Here is an 11,825-nt window from a genome sequence, read left to right as displayed (position 1 = left end):
TATGGGACCCATCCCTTCTCCAGGATGGGAGAGACCTTTGGGGTACAGGGCCCCCCAAAGACTGGGACCTGTGCGGGGCCTGAGCATCCCCCCATGGTCCCTGTGCCAGGGGACATGTGTGTCCCCTGCCCCAGCAGGGTCTGCACCCTGCTGACCCCGGGGAGGGGACAGGGACAGGGGATGGTGCTGAGTGCCACCTTCACCCTGAACTGCCCCCTCACTGGTCCACCCGGAGCAGGAGGCCCAGGGTTAGGGGTGTCCCTGGATGCAGGAGACCAGGGTTGGGGTTTGGGGACCTGGGACTGAGGACAAGAAACTGGGGACTTGGGGGACCAGGGACTGCGGACGAGGGGACAGGGATTGGGGAACTGGAACTGGGGACCAAGAACTGGACCCTGGGGATGCCGGCCTCTGACCTGAGCTCGGAACATGTTAGTCCCTGCACCCCCGTGTTTGGCTCTCTCACAGGCTCAGTACTGGCTTAAGCCCAGGGATGCTTGTGGCTCTGCCCAGCCTTCTTCCAAGCACAGCAGGGGCCCAGGAGCCCCACTCCAGCTCAGCTGGTCTCCAGCCCTGCCTGTGCAATGGACCTGTGCTGTTGGTTAAGTCTCCTGGATGGGCCCCTGGACATGCCTTGTTGTCTGTCTCCAGGCCAGTTTCCTGCTGCTCCTGAAGGGATCCTTGGCCCAGGTTCGAGCCCTCACATCGCTTAGGGCTGTCAACAGACCAATACTTGGCTGGTACCAGCAGCTTCTGTAGGAGGAGGAGTGAGAGACAAGGCTCTGGGTCATGTTGGGGGAACAGACACAGGCTGAATATAACTCACTTGTGTCACCAAGGAGTTAACAAAGACAACCAGTTGCTCTGAAACAATGAGCCTTCTGCTTACTCCTTGAAAAAAAACACTCCAAAACCAGAATCATCTTTATTTGGATGTGTTTACAGACTCTGTTACTTTTTTTCTTTTTTTCCAAAAAAGTATTATAGGTTTCAACAGAAAAAAATGTATAAAATTACTCTCCAAGCCAGCTTCTCCCAAAACACTGGTTGACCTGGAGTTGCACAGTATTTAACATCAGTGTGTTTATAATGTTCATGGAAAAGGGAAGCAGCTCTCTTTGACTTCTCAGGAAGCCAAACCTTTGAAGTGAAGTAACCAGCAACAGCCCAGGTGCACATCAGAACAAAGGGGGGCTGGTTCCACAGAATTCCTCCTGGGCAAGTTCACTAATCGACACAGTTTGTGTGGAAACAATAAGGTTGTTCCCAGAGGTGAGACTCACCTTACCTAGTGAGGTGGCAAAGCTGGACCTCTGTTAATCTTAAGGAACTACACAGAGTCCTTCACCTGGAAACTAAAGCATCTCCGAAAACAGTTTGCATCTTCTGTCTTCACCCTAAATGTCCAAAAGTCAACCAACAACAAAACAGGATACTTTGCAAGTAGTATGACTTTTTCATATGAGACTATGGAAACACACACCAACATTTGTACAGCTAAACAGCAGCAAAACCCAGTGTGTGGCTGCTGGGAGGGCACGGCAGAGGGTCAGCCTGGCAAGCACCTGGTGGGATCTGACCTCAAATAACAGGCTCTGCATTTCTTAAAGCTGAGCAGCAGAATCTTCCTCTCAGTATGCAAACAGGCACTGGATTTTTCCTTGAAGAGACTGACAGTGAACTCAGAAGGAAAATCCACGGCAAAAAGGGCCACTTTTCAGGAAAATAAACATGAAAGTAGTGTTACAGCTCAGCCTCATTTTCTGTGAAAAGACCTAAAGCAGAAAAAGACAGAGAGCCTCGGATGAACTACTTCCTGAGAAATTAAGGCCCATTTTTAGTACTGAGCATTGCATATAGGATTTTGTTTTCTCTATATGTTGTTTCTCTGATTTTTTTCCCTAATCAGCTTTCCTATCTGCCCAAGGTGGTTTGTAGCACACTAGTGATTCAGGTGGCATAACCAGATAAATAACCGAGTTATTTCTTTATAATAAATCTCTTTGTAATAAATGTACCTTGTAGCTTGATTTACAGCAAAATCCTCCTACTCTTACTTCCATGATGAGACCTACTTAAGTCAGTGAGACTAGTCATGACGATAAGATAATTAAGTTTTTAGTACAACTCTGGTTAGTGAGCAGAATGCAGTCCTGATATAATGAATCCACCAGCTCCAGTCTGATATTCAAAAGGTGTTGATGATTTCAGTATTATTCTTAATGTGCTCTGAGAAAAGTACATTTCTTTTTACCTTTAAGCATTAAACCCCATATAGGACACAATTCAATTCACCTTTTAAATTAAAGAATTGCTTTTAGACTGGCAAAGTTGAAGTTTAGCCAGCAGTGACACCTGCAAACTGACAGTCAAACCCCCCTACATTAAAATGGAAAGATTTGCATGAATGTGTTTTAAAATGACAGGAGACAGGAATGGGAGCTTCTAAGCAAGTTAGACTAAAATTTTAAGAGTGAAATGGCTAAAAATAGGCCCCTGAATGCATAGTTAGGCACCTATATAGAGACTGCTTGATTTTCAGTTGTTCTGATCACCCAGAGCTCCCATTAACTTCAGGAGCAACTGTGGATACTCAGCTGCTCTAGAAATCAAGCCACTTTTATTCAAGGGTCTAAATATGGATGTCTGTGCCCAAGTTTGAGGGGAAAAATACAAAAAATAAAAAAGAGGTGGGGTTTTTTGATACAGAAGACATTTTATAAAAGACAGTATTAGCCAAGTTTCATTCTTCTTTCCAGTTATAATGCTTGAAACTGAATCAACATAACAATTAATAGTGCAACACATTTGTGCCAGAAGATTTTGTCTGAGGTGAATGGAAATCTATTTCAAGATCAGTAGCTCTTAATTAGCAATCTGAAACATTCCATAGATACTTCATATTCTGTGACTGCAAAGTGTTACCAGGCCACCTAAATCTCTTTCATAGTATTTCAGTGTTGCCATTAATAAGCTTTTCAGCCTGGTCTGAGGAACTTTGGAAGATTAACTTTGCAAATCTGTAAGTATTAACTATTTAACTATTTCAGAAATACCATTTTTTTCTGCTTTTGGATCAAGTACAACCACCAGACTTGAGTATATTTTTAAATACTATAAAATATGAAGAAGGGAGAATTAGGCCTTTCATTCCATCATATGCACTTGGTTGTCAGAAGACTTCTCAATGCTGTTTGCTTAAAGACCTCTTTTGTAAAAGTAATCCTGAGCTGATTCTGTGCCTAAGCCATTGCCAGTTCATGCTGAAGTGGATAAGAGCCAGTCACATGATAGAAAATCTGCAAGAAAAAAAGGAAAATTTATGATGGAATTATATATGACTATAAAACTGAAAGTGTCAAGGAAGTAACAAATTAAAGGCATGCCAGATGAAGATGATAGATATTTGTTTGTGTATGTGCATAAAATATGATGTACTATACCTTTATATATTTGTTTGTAGAATATGAACTATAGCAGCTCTAGCTGCTGTATTTGGAAAAAAAAGGTAAAAAGAAAAGACTCTTATTGCTTTTCAAAAAGAGCCAGGTAGAACCCAATGCTTTTACCTGTCACCTGATTTTGGTGATTTCAGTGTTTGTTTTATTGAATATAATGATTGGGATGTTTTATCTTCCATGTTTTTAGATGGCATAGTATAGCAGAGCTTTGGTCACAACTGGGGCATTCATGCAATCCCTGGCATATAAAAGGATACAGCCCTTAAGAAATCAGAAGAAATCGTGTGACACAATCACTGGCTGTGTCCTAAGACTCAGCAGCAATGGCAGTGGCAACAAGAAAGCTCATGCTGCTTTGTCATAACCAGGAACGTAATTTTAGGTCAAGAGTGAGGCAGAGGAAGTCTGGCAATGAAGCAAGCCAATATTATCCTCATTGCAGGAGTGAGTTTTCAACAGTCATGAATATAACTGACATCTCTCAGATGTTCTATATTTCTAAAGGTGGGGAAAGGGAACAGACTGGTGCTTTTCTCCTCCTTCAAAACTCATGTTTTCCCGGCATCAACGGCACAAGGACTCTCAAACTTTTACTTGGTTAAAGCTGGTATCACCTTATCTCCTGGGTTCAGTGAACACAGGAGTGAAGTTCAGAAGCCTTAATGTTTTGGTAGTTCCTCCAACACTACACTGTTCCCAACTATGCTGCATCCTTCGGGGCTGATACCCTGTGCTAGTGATGTAGGTCAAGGGTAGATAGGTCAGAACTCCTCTTCCCATTGGCAACTTCTTTCTCAGGAAACAATCAACATGTAAAAGCTTCTCTATCAGTAGCATGTGGATGAGATGGAACTTTCTCCACAGCATGGAAATATATGGTGAACAGCTGTGGTACAGTGACATAAAAGGTCTGAGAGGTATTTTGAGGGTCAGCTGAACTGGCAACAGCTGGGAGTGCAAAAGACTCCATACATGTACAAACTGAAAGTCTTTGCTCACTGCATTGCAAACAGACAGTGGTCAGCTGCTGGAATATCAGAGTCCCAGGTGTCTGTGATGACAGGCCATATTTAAAGAAATACTGGGCTGGAAGTACATGTCACTAATAATGAATCGGATGTACGTTCTACTTCTGCAAAATCAGCAAGCCAGCATATCTAGAAAGATTGACTTTATCTCCAGAAGTTGAAAGCTGTTAACAACTAACCTGTTGCTCAATGTCTCCCAGCAAACTACTGGCACCCAGGCGAAAGAGCTCTGGTGTCAGCCATTCCACTCCCAGCTCCTCCTTCACCAGCATAAGCCAAGTGATGGCTTCTTTTGCTGTCCGAATGCCCCCGGCAGGTTTAAATCCAACCTTTACACAGGGGAAAAAAAAAAAAAAAAAAAAAGAAGTTCAATACACATACACATTTTCATTTTCATTCATCAGCAACACCAGGAAGAGCAATCAGTGTTTGTACACCTGCAGTCTCACAGTGTCTGTGGTGTATGTAACAGCTCTACCCAGTAAGGACCTGACTGCAAAGAGGATAAGCTCTAGCACTGAGAGCTATCAAGCCTCAGCCATCACTGTGAAAGACAACATTTTCATTTTGAGGGAGTAGTACATTGAACCCTGTGCACTTTCTCAGGAGCTGGGCTTGAGGTCTAATGGGACTACTTTGCCTACTGCACATATCAGGTCAAGGGATTTAGCCCAGACCTGGGACATCTGCACAATCACCTACTGCCCATGTCACAGTCTAATTCCAAATATATAACAACAAATACACGTGCAATAACACTAAAGATGCTGAATTAAAGCATGTGAGGCAGCTGACTCGTGGACAGCAGTGAGAGATGGCTGTACTTCACAAAAACCCTGTGCACCAGAATAACATGTAATTTGGCTGTACATTCAAACCTATCAGAGGTTTAATTTTCACTAAAATTTTCCAAATGGGAATTAAATTAGGTTTGTCTTTATCAAAAATCACAGGAACTGCAGAACTTCCCTCCCACGCTGGATACGCTTTCAGTCACTTGATGTGAGAAATCTGTCATATTTGGTCAGGTGAACTGCCATGTACTAGAGGCACACACGCCAAGTAAAGCCTTTCTTTGGGGTAAAGCACATCTTGAATCCCATGGTGGACCTGCTGTGCAGAGCCAGCACTGAGGTGACTTGGCACATACCCCTAATGCCAGTCTTTCATGTGCCATTTAAACACATCTCATTCCGAGACACAGCTTGTGATACGCAGCTATCAAAAATTTTGACACCTGCATTAGTTAAAATGTTGGCCTTTAGCAGCTAACTAAACTCTTGGAAAACAAGGAGAATTAGGAAAAAATGTTTCTGCATTAAAAAAAAAGTAAATCAGAACAATATGAGGAACACAGCAATTCTTCCTACGTTTCCCTCTGCCATAAACCTCTGCCTTCTGCAAGAATTATTGGTTTGCTCTCTACATATAAGCTTCTGAAACTTCACTGCATTGAGGATTTCTTTGTACCTTATGGATAAAATAGCAGAATCCAAAAGTATCTGTTTTTAAATGTGTTTGGTAATCTTTATACAGTGATTTCAGGACCAACAAACACAGAATAAATCCTTCTCTCTCACCCCAGAGCATTGTGATAATGGCATATTTTGAATAAGATTAAAAGAACAACAGCAGGAAAAGCTTGATAAATCCAAACCACAAAGACTGTGATCTTGTGGATGGACAAAGAGATGTGAGTGTATGCATCCATCTCTTAACATTAGATTTCCAAAAGGAATTTAAACCACAGCAACTGGAAAAGCATCTTCTAGATAAAAAATTAAAACAGTTGGAATGTGGTTTCCCTCAGAAAGAGAAATTCTAATGAAATTCAAATTTTAGATTTCTTCCTAGAAATGTTACAGCTCTTTGAGGTAATCCGTGGCAAAAACCAAGTAAAATTAAGTTGAGAATTAAAAACATCATTCAGAATTCCTTCCCCTTTTAGCAAAGTCTAAAAGCTCTTTTCTCTGCAAAAAAAAAAAAAAAGCTGACAAAGACAAGCCTGTCCTCTCCTCCATTTACCAGCTTTCCAAACAGAACATCTGACTACCATAAAAACGCAAAAAGGAAGGGGGCTTGGAATTTAATTCAAGAGCAGTACAAAGTCCAGCTACCACTTTCCTGCTGTTTCACAGCATTTCATTATTTTGCTTAATAAGTTCATCTCCTCAAGAATTTTCTCTTCACCTTACATTATTAAAAGTAATAAGTTTTTCTGGATTGGGAGTTTTCCCAACAGAAAAACCAATTTATGTATGTCCTTCAATAATGACAGGAAAAGATTATTTCCCATTATATTGCACACTTTTCATATCACCACCACAGCTTATCAGTCAATAAATGTTACTCTGCAACTTGCTCCTTTCCTTGAAGAAGTTTAATTTCTGTATTAACCTGTTTTTCCCAGGCAACGCCTTGCTAGAAAGCATCCCTACAGCAGCAAAATTAGTTTGTTAAAGAAACCATTTAGAAATCTCTTGTCACTGATAATATTGTCTTCAGTTAATAAAAGTACACAAAGTCAGTTTACATCTAATTCACTGACACACACATGCACACAGACATAAGCACTTATTCTTAATAACACATTTTATGCCATGAATGCATCCTTTAAAAGCAAAAGGTGAATTCAACATTTATATCCAATTATAGGTACAAAGCTGTGCTAATGCAGCAGAGCCCAACTTCTGGCACACAGCTCGTGCAAGCAGCACTGGCGCCGAGGTGAGTCACCCAGCCCCAGGGATCTGCCTCAGTGCAGTGACAATGCTCCCACAAAAACAAGACTGTCAGAGCTGCTCAAGTTGTTGTGTGGCAGAGAGAGATGCAGGTTGGGGAAGGGAGGAGTGAGGACAGCCCAGGGATCCATGCTGGCCTCACCTAGATGACTACAGAGAGCAGGAGGACACACATCTAACCTGCTGTCACACGCTCCTCAAGCTCCAACAGGCCCTGAAGACATCTCAGACCCTTATCCCACTGCTCACCCCGTGTCCTGACATTGTACCTTGAAAGGTCACCTACAGAAGGGATAGAAGGATAAACTGGAGAGGAAGGAAGGGTGGCCCAGGAACAGGGAGAGGCTCTCAGCTAGAGACGTGGTTCCCTTCCCTGAATCCGAAGGTGCGGACAAAGCCCACTGCTGAACTCCAGCACCAGATCTAACTGGCAGCCCCCACTTGTCTGTGGATAAGAGAGATGAGAGGTGGTTTAAGCTCTCCTGTTAACCTCTTCCTTTCTCGATGCTTCAACAGTTCATCACTATCTTTGCCATAAGCTCCTCACTGCTTCTTCTCTCTAGTGACAGCACTCAACAGTGACCTAACAGATAAACCTTCTGTACCAGGACTTAATGTTCTTCCAGTCCCTGTCCCTCCTTCCTTCCCTCCATCCCAGGCAACAGGATACAACCGGATCTCCCTTGGAAAGCCTCTCTGGCAAGGGAGGAAAGAGCAAAATTTATCCCTTGAGTTGCCAGAACAAAGTCAGAAAATACAGTTGTGCACACTGGACAGACTCTCAATGGCTCTAAATTTGTATAGCTCTGCTGAGGTTTATGGGAGTTGGCCAATCACTACTAGCTTGAGATTTGCCCTGTTATTAATGGAGATGACCGTTTAAATACCCTAAATGGTGAAACCAAATTCAAATTCAAATGTAGCAGGTGACACATTAAGATTGCACGATCCTTTAGGGAACGAAGTAACAGTTATTCAAGGGAGAAAATCCAAAAGTGCACTTAAAAAATTAAAGTATACAAATATTAGCAAATAAATCCTATTACGTTATTACTTCCTCCTTAGTGAGCCTGTTTGGCTAATTTTTATAAAGATTGTGAAAATCACCTTGTTGCCAGTTTGCCAGTAGTATTCTTTAATGGCTCGCATCATGACTACTCCAACTGGAAGGGTTGCATTTTCCACCTCCTTTCCCGTAGACGTCTTTATAAAATCAGAACCTGAAAGGAAGTAAAAAGCTTTAGAGCAGCTTCAGAACAAGAGTCGCCCTGCACACAGAGAGCTCACACCCTCCAAAGATGCTGTCCTGCTTCACAGCCATTATGAAGCATCCCTTTACATGTACGTCCCTGTGGTGTGGGTGCAAACCTTGCTCTGGTCGAGGCAGAGGAGGAGGATTACACCCACATGGTTTCAGAGTAAGGCAGACATCCCAGAGGCTAAATGAACATCCCAGCTCCTAATTATTTGCTCGAGCTATCAAACCAACAATCTCTTCAGGACAGTCCGACATAATACATGTTCCTGTACAGACACTCAGTATATGCGTACCTATACATTAATAGGAATGTGTCTGACTAATCAATGACAAGGGAAATTATTTCCTCAAAAAAAATTTGTCATATAAATCAACCTTTTAGTATTTCCACAAGGATCTTTCTGAACAGAAATTATTTTCATCAGTTTTTTAAATTACATTGCATCTACTTAGCCATGGCCTGACACAATGCAGTAACAAGGTCAAAATGTGTATTATTCGAAGAACAAAAGTTAGCCTTAATTTACTTTTTTCTGGTTTCTCACTTGTGAACAATATTCTCCACTGCCTGTCTTAATACTTGAGTAACATTCTTGTGTATTCTTGCTGCTCCGCTTTGGCTTAAAATGAATCCTGCAGTACAGTAAAACAAACAGCTAAAAAACTACCAAAAAAAATGTGCTTTGCAGTGTATGATTGTGCATTGACACAATACAGTGATAAAACTTCTTTCGTTTCATTAGGACACACTTCATCCCTAGGAACCTACTTCTTAGAAAAGGTGTACTGTGGGATCATTAATTATCAAAAGTAATTGGGAGAAGAAGAGGGATAATTCAAACACCGTGTAGTGCATCATCCACTTAAGTCAATTGGAACTGCATCTGCTTCCACTTCAAATTTGGCTTAGGGTCCATTTTGTCTCTTATGTGAGTGATGATGCCTCTACAACATCCCCTAGAGTAAGGAAGGGAAGTTTCAGTCCTGGTTCAAACTGAAGAGTTGCCTAGGCTACATTCTGACAGTGTGCTGCAGCACACTCCGGAGAGCCTTCTTCCCGAGGACACAGCTGACTGGCACACAGCTGGGTCCCAGCCCGATGGGAAGTTAAGACAAAGCCGGGCATGTTTCTGTGTCCTGTGATTTAAACATAATAGAATGGCATCAGCAACTTTGGGTTTTGTTAGACCAAGGTTTTCTCTATGGGCTTCCTGACAAGGCACCAACTCAGCCCACTGGTGATTAAGTCGCACCCTCCTGTGACAATTTCCATTCTAAAGAAAAACAGTTATTTGTGAAAAACATTCTAACTTCACAGAATGTGCAATGTGTAAAAGAGGCAATTACTAGATTGAGCTTTGCAAAGAAGGAAGTACACAGGAGAGACAATTGAGTTACGCATTTCAGAGCTACTCCCTTCCAGAGAGACACTACGGACATCTGATAGTCACATTAAAACAAGGAACAGTGGAAGTGAAACTTCAACATTGCCAAATTATATTTTTAATTTCCCCTTTGAAATGTAGCACTTAAAGTCCTTCAGTGCAGTACTTTTCTTTTTTTTCTGCTATAAGGTAAGTCAAAGCTTTTATAAGTCTTATAATTACAAGTCTCTATGGTACAGTTTCATTAAAAACTTTCATTAAACAACAGCTGCCCTTGTATATGGTCTTCTAATCAATTTGGTCAAACAGAATGACTTCTAATCAGCTGTTGATAAAAATAGAAGATGAAATTTTAATTCTAATAGATTAACCACAAACTCAAGATAGTCTTCAAAATCCATCTAGCTCTATTCTCCAGTGGATTTAACGACTATTCAGCAACTCATTACTAAATAGAACAAGATGAACATTTTCCAGTTCATTAAAGAAATGTACTATGTATTTTTGCATTGTCCTCATGATTCGTTACAGGGAGTCTTAATTACAAGATAATGGATAATGGTTATTAAATGCAGACTCCAGTAATGAAGCTCTATTCATTTGCGAGCCTCAGAGACTGCAAAGAGGGGAAAATAAAATTACTAGCTTCAAAAGATTAACGGATCAAATTATTATTCAATTTTGAAAATCTCATTCAGACTTCATAGAAACAAGAAGAGATTAAAAACTAGTATTAGTACAAAAGTAGTGCATTTATATATTTATTTTTAAATAATATCTTAAGGCTATTACCAGAATAATCAGTTCTAGATGTGATTATTAGACAAACATACAGCCAATTTGGTAGCATCCTCTAACAATGAAAACAATACATTTTTATTTCCTGAACAAATTCTTTTTATGACACAAGAGCTTGCTAGCAGGACTGCATGCAGCCTCTTGCAGAAGACAGAAGATGCACACTAGCAGAGAGAGCCACAATGAAAGGTGTTATTAACGTTTGGATTTCAGGAATGAAAAGGCGGATTTAAAAATCAAGTGCTACCAAAAAAGGCACCTCATTAAGTACACTTTACGCCAACCTTGTAATAATAAGGGAGTTTCACTAAGTCTCTTTCTTATTCAAGTTTTCAAAAACAAGTCCAAGGAATGAAGTTCAGCGGGAGTTTCATCTGGAAATTTAGGTGATGATTTAGAAACCTGAGTTTTATCACTCATCTTCTCATCTTCCTCTGAATGTATACACTCAAAAAATCGAGGGCTAAGGCTAAAATGCATACATGCTGGATGCTTTCCCCTTCCTTACAGTAAGGTTACATGATTCAATGAAGCATTAAATCAAAGATTTTACAAAATGAGTTATTTGGGGGACATTTCTAGGCCCAGTGAGCCTGGGAAAAAAACACACTTTCTACTCTTTTTCAATATTTAACCACAACAGTACATTGCCTTTCAAGGCAGCGAGTCATGTAAGACCCATTGAATCAGCAAAGAGCGGTGACATTGAAGCCTTTTTGAAACACAGGAACATCACAGGCCTGTTTCAGGTGGCCTTGCTGCCAACCCAGTGACCCACAAGCACCACAGCCTGGCAAGCACCAACTGCAGCAGCCTGCTTTCACCAGATGTAAATCTGAAGGAACCCTAGGAAATGGGAACAGTGCTGTGGTCTCTGTCTGAGAGACTCACTCTGGTCAAGAGCAACTGAGCTCTCAGCACTGCTGGAAGCCAGACCACTTGTGCTCCAGTCACGGGTCTCGTGTAATCAGGTGGAGTGCTGTCACTGACCCACAGAAACATTCAGGTTGGAAAAAACCTCAAAGTTCATCCAGTCTAACTGTTCACACTGCCAAGTCCATCAATAAACCATGTTCCTAAGTGCCATATCTACACCTCTTTTAAATAGCTCTGGGGATGGTGACTCAACCACTTCCCTGGGCAGCCTGTTCCAG

General features: G+C 41.4%; 1 protein-coding gene across 2 annotated transcripts in view; it reads right to left on the bottom strand.

Moving 5' to 3' along the window:
* Window positions 1–906: 906 nt before the first annotated feature.
* DERA (deoxyribose-phosphate aldolase) overlaps window positions 907–11,825 on the bottom strand; it is a 53,134-nt gene continuing 42,215 nt past the window's right edge. For both annotated transcript variants that reach the window (XM_027747482.2, XM_039379400.1), the window contains exons 7-9: window positions 8,338–8,450; window positions 4,669–4,818; window positions 907–3,299 (exon numbers count right to left, since the gene is read on the bottom strand). In XM_027747482.2, the coding sequence (XP_027603283.1) occupies window positions 3,243–3,299; window positions 4,669–4,818; window positions 8,338–8,450 (320 nt within the window). In that variant the 3' untranslated portion in view covers window positions 907–3,242. The remainder of the gene's footprint in view (window positions 3,300–4,668; window positions 4,819–8,337; window positions 8,451–11,825) is intronic.

The sequence above is a fragment of the Pipra filicauda genome, unplaced genomic scaffold (assembly GCF_003945595.2).
Source record: "Pipra filicauda isolate LSUMZ 115617 unplaced genomic scaffold, ASM394559v2 scaffold104_size2351352_pilon, whole genome shotgun sequence".
NCBI lineage: Eukaryota > Metazoa > Chordata > Aves > Passeriformes > Pipridae > Pipra > Pipra filicauda.
Note: the sequence above shows the minus strand (reverse complement) of the source record. Positions and strands in the feature narration are given on the sequence as shown.